Here is a 17,618-nt window from a genome sequence, read left to right on the forward strand (position 1 = left end):
AGCTTTAATACATATAAAAATATCTAGAAGATATTTAAAAATACATTTGAAGAGCTTACAATTGAAATGGTTTAGGATCATTCAGAGTCTTGGAAATAAAAATATACTGTATTTAATAACATCTATATATACTGTATTTAATAACATAACATAACTGTATTTAATAACATTAAAATCAATGTTCATCACTTAACCCTAAAACAGATGAAGTTCGCCAGGCATTACAGACCAACAAATTTTGTCTAAAAAAAAAAGGGTGGAAATAATGCCATTGCTGTTCCCTTACCTGTTTTGACACAGTATACTTGGTAGGAGGGGAACCACTCTCCATACTGGCAGGTGATGTACTTGTAGTCGTTGGTGAGGGTGTAACCAGGATCACAGTAGAACTCCACCACCGTCCCGTGGTTGTAGCGCTCGCAAGGCCGTGGGTGGCAGATGTAGTCTCCATGACTCACCATTGGAGGTAGTGGACAAACTTGGGCAAGGAAACAAAGAGAAAAGGAGAAAGACATTAACGCCAGCACCTCACTGCCGGGTAGCTTCAGTGTGTCAAAATACACAGGGCACGCTTCAGGCTCCCTTTCGGGGTCACGGCAGTTTTGGGGTTCATCTCAGCGGTACCAGACCGCTGCTGGGGGATCACCAGCGGATGGATGTACACACCTCCAAGGGCTGGGTGATTTTCATCTCTCACCGACACCAGCAAGCTCTGCTGTCACCTCTTTATTTAAAGGCCTGGGAGATGGGATCTGGGAAGATTCCCAACTTCTGGGGGGAGGCGAGAGGAAAATAAAAGGGGAAACATATGCCTATATGGGGATGGAGAGGGACATTCAAAATAAGGACAATCCCTCTCCTTATGAAGCATCTCAAATTCACCTGTAACGTCCCATATTTTGTTTCATTAACATAATTAAATTGTTATATGCACTAATTAAATATCTAAATATTCACTCTTCAGAATTAGCTTGTCATCAACACAATGCACAATGACGCTTAAGCACTTACAGTCTGTACCACTGTAGAATTTTTAAGCTGGGCTCAGACTCTACCAGCACTAGTTGTGTTTTGTTATCTCTGAGCAGCCCTACAGATCTCGGTGGGATCGCTGGTGGAGTGAGGTCTTAAACTGAACTGAGGCTGAGCCTGTGTTAATTAAGTACAGCAGTTTACATAAGGTTATGTAAATAAGACAGAATTGCAATATAAACATGTGGAACTTTAATTGTAGGCCCTGAAACTATAAGAAATGTCTGAGCAGACGAACTCAATGGAGAGCCGAGGGAGTACTCTCTAGGAAACAGTAGCAGGAAAGCAGCTCACAAGCAGTATTTTTATAAGAGAGGAAACTTTTCCACTAAGTGTTAGTTGATAAATATTTTCTTAAGTGCTCCTAACGCAGAGGAAAAAAAGCCCTACAAAGTGTAATGATGTCTCAAATGGCTACATACTGGCCCAAAAAGGGCTTAAATTACTGGATGACTTGTTTTATTTCCCTTCAGAGGCAGGAACTAACTGGCTCAGTGCCCCATCTACAGGCTGTTCCCTTTGCCTCCTGCCTGCCTCATGCAGGCAAGACCTACTGCATTGATTTAAATAATGAAAATGCCATCTCTCGGAAGAAGAATCTTCCCAGAAATTACAATTCAGCTGCTTCTCTCTGTGAATCTTGTTACATGAATAATGCATTTTGTAAAAAAAAAAATACACAAGATATTAAATGAATCTTCAAGAGAGGCTGATTACAATGTGTACCAATGTCTATTCCCCATCCCCTGGAGACATGGCTTTGTTTGCATTTTCACTGGCAAGGCTTAATAATAACTTGAAATCAGAGCAAGTAATTCACATAAAAATTCACATCCTCAATACTCTGCATACTTTCCAAAGTCTCTGGGGCCACAAGAAAAAGGAATGCTTTACTGGTTAGTCAACTCAAGATTGAAAACAATTTTCTTGACTAGGGCAAAGGTGTCAGACTGAAATAGTAGAAAAGAACCTGTTGTCCCTATCAGGGATTAGTCTTATATTAAAAGAAAATGATCAGTGAAAGCAATGATTCTGGCTTGCCATAAAGAAACCTGGTATGTTTTTATTCTATACACTTAGAGCATGAGAACAAAGTTTGAGCTTCTTTGCAACTGAGTTTTGCCAAGCTACAGCAGGCTGCAAGAGATGTGTGGATGCCCAGGACCTTTCTAGGAATGAACAAGTAGAGCACACCTCATCACAAAGAGCAACACTCAGAGAAACAGATTTTCCTCTCCAGCAGTGTACGTGATGCCTCGTCCCTCACCTCTTAATGTCATTAAGAACCAAAGCAGACTGCTGAATAAAAAAAGCCTCAAAGTTGGTGTCCCAGCAATGTGGGTCGGATCAGGAATGACACATTTCCAGGCAGATTGAAAACTACACTCTGCGGACAACCCAGGTACGGAACCGTCAGTCTATTTACAAATAGAGAGCTATTTTATAAAACCTGACAACAAGAGCATCACTCTTTGTGTAGAATATGTCTCCGATGCTAAAAAGGAGTGCCACCCCTTCCACTGACACCTGCCATATTTCAAGGGAAATGCTCATGTGATTGGTGCTGCCTGGAAACTTCTGCAAACATTTATTTAATGGACTGCCAAGCAGTCATCATGAACTGCAGTCGAGTTTTAAGCAGTCATATGTGCCAACAGCTCTTGAATTCAACACACTTAAAATTAGCAGATGCAATGGAGCAGGTCTGAAAACTTTATGTTCATCCAGTTTCAGAATTTCCCAACATTACCATGGGCAAACTGGCCGCCGTCAATAATGGTCGGGTTCAGAGCCTCTTTTTCCAAATCAAGTCAAATGAGATACATCACAAACAACCAAAAATGAATTTGCTTTGGGCAATTAGTTGTACCCCCGCATCCCTTTCTCAACTTACTCCATTCCCATGGTCACTCTGCCCAAGATCCTTTAAAATCAGTGGACGGACAGTCATGAAATGGCTTTAGTTTTGATCATAGGAAAGCAAGATTATTAAAGTCTGGAGGGCCACTGAACACTCTTGGCTCCCAAAGACAGAAGATTTTTTAGTGCAGAACTAGTAATTTTACAGGGTCAGATCCCTTATTTATGCTGAATATCACTGTATGGTACTGGTTCCACAGGTTAAAGGAATGTGCCAGGTCAAACATGGAGGAAAACCTAAGCCCACTGAAATTTTCTAGGAAAGTTAAAATTCTAGCATTCCCAGTGATCAATCCTAATTGTATTTGGAAATTACGGGCCATGGACTTCAGGCGAATGCATCAAACTCAGAGAACGAAAGTAGCCACAAGCTGATTAAAATAAAAGTGTGTCTGACAAGTGCATTTTAACTGTCAAAGCTCACAGCAGTATGAATGGTAAATAATCATAGAAACAAGTGAATTCTACTTCAGGAAGTTCTCACAACCTAAAAATGCCCTAGGTGCTGTTCTTAAATATGACACCAAATCTTTACTACCAACAGCTTTCAGCATCTTCACTTTATAAGGCTTCTGAGACTTTAGTGCACTAATTACAACATCCAGAATGGATAATTTAGTATTATCTTCTGACAACCAACATTAAAAGGCCACATGTGTGTGTCCTTAGCTTTGGAGCTTGTCAGAGGGATGGACATAATTCAGGCAGTGTCTACTGATGGTTCTGCAGCACATGATCCTGGGTGTCTGTCTTTGTAGAGCAATTGGCCCCAGACTGTAAGGGGATTTACAAGAACATTACAGGGCAGAATTCTCATCTGAAAAGCTGAATCATTAATCGAAAAGAAAGAAAAAGTGTGTTTATATGGCAAACAGATCCCTTCTGGGATGCTTAAGATGCCTGTTACTCCAGGAAGTTGGAGGGATTCCTGATAGATTTGATGGACCTCCCTGCCTGTTCTTAGGAGCTGCTGGCTCTCCTCTGAGAGGAGCTATGGGCTTTCTGCTCCGATTTTAATGCAAATTTAGTCTTCTTAGGAAGAGCTTAAAACCTGGGGAGTTGAGTCTTGTGTTACAAACAGTGTCCCATACTGGCTTGGATCAGTGGCAAAGGCAGGTCTGCCCCACCATGTGCTCCCTTCATCGCAGCCTCCTCAGTGCAACAGCTGCATCCCTTGGACCAGGGTCACAGCAAGGGTGACACTGGCTGCGGGCACCTAATGCCCAGACACTGGAGGAATAAATGGGGTTCACCCAGTAATTTTTCCTACTCATTATGGTCAAGAAGCTTTTTAAATGCTGCCCAGAGGATGTCACAGTAATTCTGCACTGTTCACACTGGAACTGCAGGAGGGAGGGAAAGATTTTCTGGCATTAGGATATTCTCAGTTAACATTGATGGCACAGAATAAAGATGTCACATCACTTTTTAAAAGTGACTGGTAGAGAGATAACAGTGGAGTTACAGATATTTACAGTGCTTAAAACCTTCTTTTTAGCTAGTCAGTTCAGTTACTAGTTGGTTTAGTCTCTTGTCAAAGTAGGTGGGAGGTAAATTATTCAGGTTTTGCCCAGCTTTTACACATGAGCCAAAAAATAAAAGCAAAAATGTCTTGAAATATGTTCTATTATAAAAAGGGGGTAGGAATAAGCAGGAAGCTTATTTTCTACTTTCGATTTTTTGAATAGTAGGTTTTTCTCTCTAGCTACTAATCTGCCTTTCATGCAGGACATTAGTTGTTCATCTAGCTGGGTTAGTAGATAAATCCAGTGCAAACCCAGACATTTTCTGCTTGACACAGGGATGGACAGAGTTAGCGACATTTACACCCAATAAAAAATAACACTTCATCCAAACACACCGTGAATGCCTGCTTATTATGCAAAGAGTGAGAAAAGATTAAGATGAAACTTGATGAGAAAGACACAGATAAAAACCTGCCAGTTCCAATGTGGGGGGAAAATGATTGTGTATCTTGCTAGACAGCAGAGAGGTGGGCCCACTGGTTCCTGCACAAACTGGAAGAGAACAAGAGCTTCTCCTGACCCTCATTTGTTCTTGTACATACCAATGAACAGCAGAAGTCTGGACACCTGTCACCTGGCTACTGCCATTGATTCTCCATGAGAATGCAGCAGTATGTGTCCCAGCAAGTCTGACTCTTCCCATCCAGGGTGGCCTGGTCCCCACCTGAGACTTTACCAGCTGGAGTCTGAGGCCTCGGTATGGATCCTTTTCCAGATACTGCCTTCATACAAACACATGCTTGGGTACATAGGATCTAAAAATTCATTTTCTTTTTTACAGGCACACAGAAGATGAAGATTATTTTTATTCCTTTTCCTGCTTCTTTATGAAGACTGTGCTAAGACAACTTGGTTCCTTGGTTACTTCAGTGTCATCACCCTTCAGACCTTCAGAATAACATAAATACTCAACCAAGAAGCCTTTCTCTCATATACCTCAACAATTTCTGTCCATTTCACCTGTCAGACCTGGCCATTTCCACAGCTGTTACCAGCACATGAATCACACTTGTACACACAGTAGAGAGCTAATTTCAACATCCTTGTCCTCTCATGTATACATAACAACACATTATAAGATAGTCAGTATGGAGGGGAACGTAATGCCTGTATCCTGTATTCAGTTGATGGAACACTGGTATCAGCACCTTTCACAAAGGAAAATGTTTCTTAATAGTTATGAGTTTGTGAAAAACAGCAAACAAAAAGAAAATAAATTAATGGTATTCAAAAAAAGTAGCTGTCAGTTGTGGATTATTAAACTCTATATACTGTTTAGAGAATTTACAAATTTATTTATTAATCAAAATATCTCAAGACAAAAACTCATAGACAAAAATTGGTATTTCTAGTGCAATATCAAATAGGAAAATTCATGGGGGAAAGAGAAGTGGATGGCCAACAGGAAGAAGAGGAGGCAAAGGGAATTACTTCTGCATTTTAAATATTAATCAAAATGATTTTTTTATTATTAGATTTCAATTTATAGTAATATTTTTTGAAGTATTTTAATTCTAAAATTGCAAAACAAAAATTCCCATTAAATTGTCCAATACTGTAAGTAGGATTGAAGAAAAACTGTTGGACTCAACCACTCGTAACTAGTTGAGAGCTTGAAGAAGATATTAAGAGGTTTTTTAAAGGAAGGAAGTAGCAAACCCACTTGCTTTAAAATAAGCCCTGTCAAAACATTTCTGTCTAGAACAGCTGCTTAACGAGACTTTATTTTTAATGGCGCTCTTCAGAAATGTAAGCAGAACAGGAAGCATTATTAAAGTAACTTTTCATTTACTGTGAACATCAGCTTAACAATATCCTAAAGATACATTCCTATAACAAATGGTGCTGGCATTGTGAAGAGAGACATAGTGCTTATTATAACTGTGCTGGAACAAGTGAGAAAAACGTTGAGGTCATTGGATGTGTGTTTTGAAAGTGAAGACACGCTTTGAGGAACTTTTCTAATTACTTATTCCCACAGCAAAACAACAGCACCCATAGTAATACCAGAGTAGAAAGATTAGTGGAAACTACTAAGCGAGCACTAATATATAGAGCAACTCCTATTAAGCCTGATGGCAAACATAACTTAAAGTAACAAAGATACAAGATGCCTATTTTGAGCTCTGAAGTTGCCAGCAAATTTATTTATTGAAAACCTACAGCACGAATTATTTAAAATACTGTATTCTTAGCCAATAATTTCCAAATTCTTTCCAATTTTAACCTTTCTCGATTACTTAAACCTTCACAAGGCCACTTATGTGTTTTGTTCTGAAAAGACACCTAATGGTTAAGCAAATTCTTCTCAACCATTCAGCAAGTCAGTGTTCAAGCAGCGAGGAATATACCCCAGAAGCTGCTTGGTCAATCCCTAGATGACCACCCCTGGGTAATTCTGTAGTAGCTACAATAGCAAGGTTGGCCTTTCAATGTGTGTACAGTGAGAAGCACTTTTCACCTTCTATGAAGTGTGAAATGAATGGAAAATCAGGTTTTTAATGAAGAGCTGCTTCTCTGGTCTAGCTTTGACAAACACCATCTTGCTGTAAATCGTTATCACTGACACCAGCTGTATGAACCCAAATGAAACGTTATAAAACTAGTTTCGAGCTTATTTTAATAATAGTTTAACATTAGCTGATTCCTAAATGGAAACAGAAGGTGATTTACAACTACTTATTGTACACAGAGCTTCCCTGTTACTGGAGTTACAAATTACGGAGCCTGTTTTGCAGTTCCATTCAGCTGAGCTCCTGGAGGGGCATCACACCAAATTCACACTCATCCTCAATAATCCTGCTGTCTCCAGCACAGCAACCTGTGAAGCATTGATCTTAATGCCAGAGTCTTCCATTTCAAACGCATTTCACAACAGACACAGGATGAAACACACCCCAAGTGATCTTTCTTCTATAACTTATAAGTTAAAAAGTGCAATTTTCATTTAAACTACAAAAAATGACAAGCTTGCAGCAATAGAGTGTTTTATCAAGAGGCCCAAAATTATCTTTAAGGAAATATTTACACTTGTTATTCGCATGGGAGTCCTTGGAGCACTGTGGTCTCATTTACAGGAGACCATTTAAGCTTTCTTCATCACTTGCTTTTAGGTTTTTTTTCTTCCTTTTCTCATGAGCGGTTGACTTTATGATCAATAATGGTCTTTTTAGGACTGAGAAGCAGACACTGGGGACTGCAGAGACACCTAACAGGAAAGAATCAGAGAGCTTCAAAATAATTCAAGGCTTGGGTATTTGACAAGAAACACACGATAACCCCAGACCTGGAAAAGGTTGAAGTGCTTAGAAGATGAAGGGAAGCAGAGGAGGGAGAGAGAAAGCTGCTGGGAAGGTGGCTTAGAAAACCAGGTAGATAAAAGCACCTGACAGCGATGTCTGAAGAAGCCAGTGCTCACTGTGAGCTGGACAGATCAGTGTTTTTATGTTGCTGTAATCCCTCTTTCTTTAATAGCCTCTTCGCCTTTGCTTATAAACAAGAATCCCTTGAGCCTGTGTGATGTCACCTATAGCAGTCATCAGCGATTGACAGAGAGGAGGAATGCCAAACCCAGCTGGACCTGCTGGCATAGACAAACTATTCCAGGGCTTAGCTGAAGGCTGAGGATATCAAACTCTACCACTTGGGAAGGAAGAGCATGAGACCACATTCTCAAAGGAGTGCTCCTAGGAAAAAAACAATGGGGACGAAAACCAGCAAGTTATGTGAGCACTGTAATACCACAAGCCAGCTCTCAAGACTAGAGGTGTCAAAGAGTATCCATTTCTGTTATTTATGTTTAGTTATCAAGTGCCTGCCTACACTAATTGGTAAAAATGTCACACTTTAAATATAATTTTTATCTCTGGAAGTGAACAAACCTACACAGCAAGTAGGCTTCTTAATGCATAGAGACTGTAGCTACATTTCCTGCCATTTCTGGAAGATGTTCCATGATTGTGCTGTGCTGCCACTTCTAATGAATGTGTCCATAAAGCACAAAGGTACTTAATTTCAAGGTACACAATGCAGTGTGCCTTTCCTTCCCAAGGAACCCTGCCACATACAGTTAAAGATTAATATTATAAAGCAGCCTTCAGGGAGAAATTTTGTCTGCTTTCCCCCACCTAATCATTAGCATATTTAAAGCGCCGTGAATAAAATACCACATGCATCTGGCAGCTAGTGTGGAACTTCAGGGCAGAAATTATGGCTCCATAAAAAACTTGGGATGTCTGGCTGATTCTGGAAATGCTAAGGAGTTTCTGAAAGGTGCACAGGTGATAGAGCAGGAGTAAAACAGTGATTTACTGCCAACAGTTCTGTGCATCAAGCAGAAACAGAAGACATAAAAGAAACAGATTACAAGTTGTTGTTCTGTTGCTTTCTTGAAAAACTAGGAACGGTGGAGAAGGCATCTATTACAATCACAGCCAAGATCAAAGAAGATTTCTGCAATGCAGAAGAGGAGCAGTTACTTAGAAATACAATAGTATTTATCTTCTTCAAACGATGTCTTCAACTTGGAGACTGTTCTCTAAACCTCCATAAAAAGAGCTGTAAAATGTCCACGGCTGTGTATCATTCTGTCTTGAAACGTGGTGTGGTTTTCTTTCCGTTCCACTTTGCAACACGCTTGCTGGAGCTAAGAGATTGTATTAAGCAGTATGTCCACAGAAGAATATGACATATCTGCCCAGTATTTCATGTCACTGCGCTCTTTCTGAATTCAGTTCTTTTCCACGCCTGTGGGTAAAGGTGTACAGATGAATTTCAGCACAAACCCCCCATATTCCAAGTCACCTATGAGCAGCTCCTTAATGTGTTCAACTTCCACACTCACAGAGAGTGGCCTGATGTATAATTTCTGCAGTCTCCAGTGATGAATGAATGAACTGTCTACAGTGTGCAGAAACACATAGAGTTATTGAGGGTTTTTTTAAAGAAAACTAACCTTTAAACCTTCTTCATCACACTTGTTTTCTGTGACTCAGTCACCCCCAAGGGTGAAAGACTTTCAGCCAATTTCATCCTTTGGCCATCAGCTTAAAGGTGTCACCACTGTTGAGGTGTTGCCCAAGTAAAGGTGCTTAAAAATATTGCTGGCTGCTGCTGTTGGAGTGTTTATTGCCGGTTGTCATTCCTGAGTTGCAAGAAGTATTGCTGTAGGCAGTGAATATATTCTGAAGCGCCACTCTAGTCACAGCTGTTAAAACCAAGGCCATCAATGTGTCTTATGTTAACATTAACTCAGTTAACTTGGATGACCTCTTTGGCAGTTGAGCAATATTTATTCTCCCTCCTGCCTGCAAGCTGAGTAGGTGTAAACATAGAATAGAATCCTGGTATCTACCTGTCTTAATTTCTTAATACTATAATGTCTCACAACTGGCTTGTATTGCTGCCCTCTGCTCTCTACAGGATTTTCATCTGTTGGAGATCTGCTGCATCAACATTATCTTCCCTGAGGATACGCATCAGTCTGTCATGTTGGAATTTATCTAAAGCCTTCTCAATGTCAACAAAGAAACACAGAGAAAAATCCATTCATAGCAACGTACAATATCTCAAGCTTAGGATTGCTTACTTTATTCTGAGGCCTGAACATAAACTGATGACAGGCTGACTTGTATCTTTTTTCTCAGTGTATTGGTGCATGTTCCATCAAGAATATAAAATATTTTAAGGGCACAGCTTATCAAATGTATAGCTTGGTGTCAATCACTGTTTATGACATTAGAAATTGTTATATAAAATGAAGATTTTTGAAGCTTTCCTTCACAATATCCTGCATGTAGTTTGTTAAAACGTTTAAGCTAATTTGTTTTGAAACATTAAGTGCGTATGGCATTTAATGTGTAATATCACCCTCCTGCAGTGCTCTTTCACACTCTTTACTTTCTAAGTTCTGTGTCAGAAATATCAGACCCTCCTTATAAGTGAATATCCTCAGGTTTATGAACAGAATAATTTTAAAGCAGTCCTGTATTGTTGCCTGTCCTTCCAGAATATTTTTTTTAAATTTTTATCATACTTTGCTGGTTTTAATTCTCATCTGACTAACCCTGTCTTGTTCTTCAGAAATTTCCTGGTGCTCTAGGTGGGGTTTGCCTTGCACTTCTTCTGGTTTGTTGTGCGATTTTCTTAAACCCTTCCTTCTCCTATATTTCTTTCATAGCTCCTATAACTTTCAGGATCCCTTCTGTAATCAGCTTAGTATTACATCTTTTCATGTCACCCCACAACGAGGTGGTTTTATATACCATAGTTCTGAAATGCCTTCAGTTTTCCTCTATGTTTTTCTTCTCCTCACCAAATCTCCCCTTTGACTTCTAGTCCTCATGTTTGTTTCATTTTTATTTTGCATCTACCCACAAAAGTTTGAAGTATTATCTATTTAACATTCTTTCAAGCCTAACCTCAGCTAGAGAGCCTGTTGATTCTAGCATGTAGAATGAAGTTTTGATATTGTAATGTATCTGATTTCCTGCAGCACTGGCTTTTGTGGTCAGCTGGGATGATGCTGAAACCAGACATTCCAGATAACAGGATTGTGTCTGTTGCTTGCAAGTTCAATCAACCTGTTTTCCCTTTTACTCTTAAATACAAAGCCAGGAATTCCTAATTACACTATCCATGAAACTGCTTTATCTTCTAGTGTTAGCACAATGATTAAATTCTCCCAGCCTTTCCTATCTCTGTCTGCTTTCCCCCCACTGTTCTTTATAGGAACTGTTCATTAACATCTTCTTGGAAATGTTCTGAAGGGCATGAAAGATTAAAATGCAGAGCCCAGATGGAAAGGTGTGTAATCATATGCAGATTTTTTATTCACCTTAAAGTATCATATCATAAATAATCTGTAGTTTTTACGTTTCGTTCCACAGAGTTCCATACCAGCATGTTTTCTAGTGTTTGCTCTCCTCCAATGTTTCTGGAAGCCATCTGATTTTCCAACTAATGTTTATACCCCATGTAGTAATCTTCAATTTAAGTTCTGCCCCCTCCAATCTTTCGCATATCTGATTTTACAGAAGGCGATCACTACCTCACATTAATTTCTAGAGATGAATGATTAACCCCAAATTGGTAAGTTAAAAATCATATAAATAAGTAAATTAACATTTTCCTTAGATCCTTGAAGTGTCTAACAAGTTTCAGTAGAAATTTTAAAAAAGGTTTGCAGAATTATGGAATTCCGCCAGAAAAAAAGGATATTAAAAAACTTCAAGATGTTAACCAAGGAATTAAAGGAGAAGAAAATTTAGTATTAAAATGCGTTATCTTATTCTCTAAATGATTGTAAAATTTTCTAACGCTGATAAAACAACACAGTTTCTTCTACCTTCATTCTTAGATGCAGCTGAACAATTTCAACTGAAGCTTCCCAAATGATACAGCTTGAGACAGACGCTCAAAAATTAATCTGAATGTTTTAAATTTGGCAAATGTACAAGCATTTAAGAAGAGGATTTCATACCAGTAAATACTTGGCAGTCTGAGCTAGAGGCATCCTTATTTGCCTGAGCTACAACAACGTCCCTGAGCAGATGCAAACAGCTGTTTCTGAGAAGCCACTGCAAAGCGCTGCACTTCAGTACCAGGTAACATAATTTTTGTGCACTGCTGTGATTAAAGCAACAGTGATTTTAATTATCAGAAATATCTTTTTCCCTATCAGCAAAAATTAGTGTCCCACAAGGGCTGGTGGAAGCTCTGTGCTTGGCAATACCGAGAGTAAGACTGGCCTGAGCATTAGAAATCATGCTGTAGGATGGGGGCTGTGTGGTCTCTAATGTAACTATTTACATGGAGCTACAAACCCTTCATTCAGAATTTATTTGGCCTAATAAAGAGGGAAAAATTCACGTGATTGACACATAGTATTTATGTGATTACACACACATTTAAGGAACTCTTGCTGTGAAGGCTGCAAGAAGAACATATATCAAAACAAGAAAGCTGTGAGCAGCTTACGGCAGAGTAAAAGCTCTAAAATGATTTGTGATGGCTTCAAAACAACCATTTACTTTTAATCATTACTGTACTAAAATACTGAGCAGGAAATGTCATTAGAATAAATTTTGAGTTGATCACGGAAATAAATAAATTGAATTAATTTGTTATTTGCAGATTTCTTCTATGAAAAATACTGCTTGGTGACCTTATACCTCACACGTGAAAGGAATGCTGAAAAAATGAGCTTGACATCGGCATGCAAGGTGCAGAATAAAAAATATGCAGGGAAGGAGTTTAGTTCACTAATTGAGAGTAGTGGATTGCAACAGGATTCCTGGAGTCTGGCACTCCTTGCATAAATCACTTGAACAAACGCTTTGAAACGAGGGCATCCCAAGTTGATTGACCCTATCTGGATTTCATTTTGAAGTTCTCTGCATGCCAGCTGAAGCATCCCTACAAAAGAGTTCACAAGGGAGGCTGCCAGGGGTGACCTTTTAGTGATGCTGCTGCCTCTTCTGCTGCAACAGAAGCAGGTAGAGCTCCAAAGTGGAAGAGAACCTGCTCTTGCAAGCGTTATGCTTGTGCTGGTTTGACTGAAAATTGGTTCATTTTCTTCATGCAGATAGAAACCTTTCTTTTTCATAGCTAGCATGCTCATTATTTGGACTTAGTTTGAGAACAAGCAGATAACACCCCAGCACAGAGTTAATGTTTTTAATTGCTCTGGTCTGAGAGCCAAGGACATTCTGAGCGCTCTGCCCACAGGTGTGAGACAGTGAGGAAGGGGGGCATGGATTGGACAGAGCTTGACTGATATCCAGATTGATCAATAGGAGTATCCTATTCGTATCATGCTAATTATTTAAGGAGAGTTGGGAGTTGGGATCTTCTGGTTTTGCTCTTCTGCTTTCTTGCTTGCTTGCTCTTTTTTTGTCAAAGTTGGGGGAGTTTTTGGTGCGGGACATTTAGTCCGGTTTTTGCCATTTTGCAGAGGCCTCTGAGCCTTTCTGCCTTTTTCCTCTTCTCTCCCTGGGATCAGTAGTTCGGACGAGGTGTGGCTTGCTGGGACTGGCTGCTCAGTTGTGGACAGAGTTCATGAGGAATTGCCTTGAGTATCTTTTATTTCTATTATATATATATTTACTAGTAGTGTATTAGTATTTTGTTATTCTATTAAACTGTGTTTATCTCAATCCAAGTTTCTCCCTTCCCTTTTGATTCTCTCCCCTGCTGGGGGGGAGGGAGTGGTGGAGGACGGGGTGAACGAGCAGCTATTGTGGTTATATTGCTAGCTCGGGTTAAACCACAACATCCTCTAGACTTTGGTCTTCTGTAGTTCACTGAACACGTGAACAGATGGGATGCTAACATGAAATCACCACAGAAAGTTTTAACATTTAAAGACAGCAAGTGATTAAGAAAGTGATTAAAAGGGAGGATGGATCTAAACCAAGACTCAGGAGGCCTCCCAGATGGCCTTGACCCAGAGGCTGACACACATTGACCCCCTCCCATCACAGATCATTGTTGTTCACTGGGGATGATAACTTCTGACGTGTTATTTAAAATGTAGAACTGTCAGGGCAGCAGTTCTGATCTCATGCTTTAAATTATAAAGAAAAAAGAGCCTCTCCATGACTTTACAATACAAGCAATAAACAATGAGCACATGAGTTTTCTTGGGAATTTGATAGGAGCTGGAATGCTCACTTGTGTTAAGAGAGAGTAAGACACAACTTTTCCTGCTTCATACACTTGAACTTCTGTATTTTAATGCTCTTATATTCCTAACAGGCGAATTGTCAATTTTATCAAAACAGTTACAGTGTCTGGATTAAGTCTAACAGGGCCCTTCTGATTTTTTAATGTATTTTCCATGCTATGAACAACAACAAACTGACCTTCTGCAAATGTCATGCACAGAGCTCATTTGGGATTAATCTGTTATGGTGTGCCAAATATTTTTTAAAAATCCTCTTGTTATGTCATTCTAAAATTGCAAAGGCTTTTTTAAATTTTGGAACTTGAATTGTCAGTTAAAAGTAAGGATCATTTTATTACTTCTGTGCAATGTATCATGTTGTTGATGCTGTTGGCAAATTTCTGCACTTCCCGACTGCTTAGCATTTAGCTCAGTGACATAAGCATCACATATGAATTCCTACAATTGATTTTAGCTAAATTCTACATACAAATAGCTTCCTTACAGGCTTGAAATAGAGCAAAATGTAGTCCTTTTAGGGGAATGAAATGCAGAGGATTCTGATGCCTTCCTAGGGTGCTTCATTCAAGATGCAGTATGAAGATGGAGAAAGGCAGTTAACGAGGTTTTGACAGTATATGGAGCAATCCATTTGGTATCTTTGTTTTAAATGTATGGGATGCAAATACAAATGCACTACAATATCCTCCATTCCAGCACTGCAGACAGTCACGAAGTATTCCTTTGGCTTAGTATGATTTACCTCTGTTTCACACTGAATGCTTTTTATGTTCTTAATCAATAAACTAGCTCAGTCATTTTAGTTGCAAATCCTTCCTTAAGGTTAACTACTATAAGAGATAACAAGTATTCAAACGTGCAGCATCGTGTAGCACTCTGACCATCTGCACACAAATGTGAATGCCATAACTTCCTCAGTATTTCAATTAAAAAAGCTGCAAATAATTTACATTTTGAGGGCAAAGAAATCAATGTTAAGAGCTTCCCCTCTTGCACGTCGGACACCAAGAGAGCAAACATGAGTTAGAGAACACCAGGAGCTAACAGTGCAATGAGCCACGCTAGGTTGCACGCAACAAAACCCAGATACAGTCTGCATGGCCTGCAGAAACATTATATATAGCATAACTGTATTTATAACCCTGAGTTAAAATTATACAGAGCATGCTGATTTTTCAAAATGGAAAGAAAAACAAACAATAAGACATTTACCTTCCACATCAAGGCACCTAGGTGGGCTATCTGACCAGATAAGGTTATACATGCACTCAAGGAACTCTGCCCCTTCTAGTTTATATCCAGGAAAGCACTGATAATACACCACTGTTCCTACGGGGAAGGAGGACTCGAACTCAGATATGTTAATGTAACTATGAGGAAGAACCAATGGCCTCAGGCAACCTGCAAATTAAGAAAAGGGAGGTATCTTTTATTATAAGGTGCTTGTCTCAGACATCTTAACACATCTTTGTTATAATTCCTAAATCGAGGAGTACAATACTTTTCATCTTTTCTACTATGAATGGTATGCCTGCATGAGCTACCTCAGATACATGTCTCATTATCCTGTTTCAAACACTTTTGTTGTTTAGCCAACACACTTTGCTAGCGTAGAATTCACTCTCAGCATTTTGTTTCACAAACAGTCACTGCTTTAGCAGATGGCAATTTCTTTTTGAGGTAGAATCTTTAATAAGTAAAGATTGTCATTTATATAAACCATGAGTTACATTCCTCCTCTTAAAATTGACAGGCATGCAAAACAACTTTAATATTAAAACTGCTCCTGTGACAACTGTAAAAGATTTGAAGATAGAATTAATGATTTTGAAATTCCAGTTCAAGAAAGTCAAAAGGGACATGACTTCCTATGAGCAGTCCCATGATAAACACTGAACGAGGTCCCAGATTAGGTTATGAAAAAGTTAAGGTACCCGTTATCACCAGAAATTGTAAATGTAGTCAGAGACTATATTCTACTTCTGGAATTACTTCTGAGGGATTTGTACCATGGATGGCACTGAGCGGTGACAGTTAAATGGTCACCAACCCTATGTGGTGCAAGCAAGAGCAGTGAATTAAATAGATGCCATGATTTCATAACATGTCATTCACATATATTCCAAGTCTGTTTTGAGCTGGTATTTAGATAAGAGTTTGTACTAGAGGAAAAAAAATCCTCATGGTCTTAGAAATGACCCTCTGGGTAATACTTAATACTGTTGATTTTTTAATTTGCAGCAGTGTGAAGGAAAGATGATTAGTAATCAGGGAATGAAAAACAATATTATAAAGCTATGAGACTAATAGGATCTGTGTTATGGCAATCCATAAATAGGTCTCTTGTTATTACTAGGAATTTGTGAAGGATGTTCACAGGACTCTCCTAATTTTAAGCCTGAGGGGGAAACTAAAATCAGTCTGAGAACTTATTTTAAGATCCCAGCATCTAAAAGAAACAGTCTTGGCAGCACTTCAACTAGTTATTTCCTTGCAATGGTCTTTTGAGGGAGAGGGACAAAAGCAAAGAAAACGACAGAAAAAGCTTGAAAGGTTTTTATAGCACATGGTGCCACCAGCGCAATGGTTTTGATAGCTGTTTTACTAGCTGCTCAAATAAAGCTTCAAGCATCCTATCTACAGGTTAGTGCTGGCAGACCTGATCAAGTATGCCCCACACATAACACACCAGCTCCTGCAAACAGAGCAGCCCACTGAGCAGGACGATATAAACAGCTTCCAGTGGGACAGAAAGAGAGCGCGCAGGCTGCCCAAGCAAGGCTGAGCTTACTCTCCTCTGAACTGTATCAGGGAAAATTGCATCCTGCTGGCTCAGAATTTTAATGCTCATGGAGAGCAGGACAGAGATGTAGTTGAATTCGCATGAGAGCCAAGTGTTTGTGAAAATCCCCAGGCCTCCAAACACCTTGAGCTGCTTGAAAACTTCATTTTGACAGTTTTTGGTCAAGTCATAAATATTATTTCAGATCAGTAATTATCATTATTATTATTATCTCGTGGCAAAATAGTTTTAGGTTGGATTCTTATACACTGAACAACCCTTTCCTACTGCTCCGACAGAAAAAAAGACATCTTAGTGTCATGAGACTCCCCTGCCTGTTGTAATCAAAGGGCCACAGAAATGTAATTGACAGCCTGCCTAGTGCAAGTAGACAAGTGCCTTTGATATTATTAATGCTTGACTTAGCAAAAACAAAAATCTGGAGTCCATTTTAGAACAGGTTTACAGAATTTGGCAAAATATGGCATACACTTGAACCTGAATTGCCTGTTCTCTACCTGTTTGGTAGTTACAGCACTTTGCTCTTGTGCAATTGATTTAACAACTTTTATTAGCACTGCTTTTATTTTTAAAAGCAGTTAATGTTGAATGTTGAGTAGAGTATTCACTGTGTTTCACAGTATAAATATAGCAACAGAAGAAAGCAACAAGC

General features: G+C 39.2%; 1 protein-coding gene across 1 annotated transcript in view; it reads right to left on the minus strand.

Annotated features, from left to right (window-relative positions):
• Nucleotides 1–17,618, minus strand: part of SUSD4 (sushi domain containing 4) — a gene marked incomplete at its 3' end in the record, with an annotated part of 76,531 nt that overhangs the window by 4,074 nt on the left and 54,839 nt on the right. The window contains exons 4-5 of the mRNA XM_080342240.1: nt 15,376–15,564; nt 287–478 (exon numbers count right to left, since the gene is read on the minus strand). Of these exons, the coding sequence (XP_080198366.1) occupies nt 287–478; nt 15,376–15,564 (381 nt within the window). The remainder of the gene's footprint in view (nt 1–286; nt 479–15,375; nt 15,565–17,618) is intronic.

Source organism: Nesoenas mayeri (genome assembly GCF_963082525.1).
Source record: "Nesoenas mayeri genome assembly, chromosome: 3".
Lineage (NCBI taxonomy): Eukaryota > Metazoa > Chordata > Aves > Columbiformes > Columbidae > Nesoenas > Nesoenas mayeri.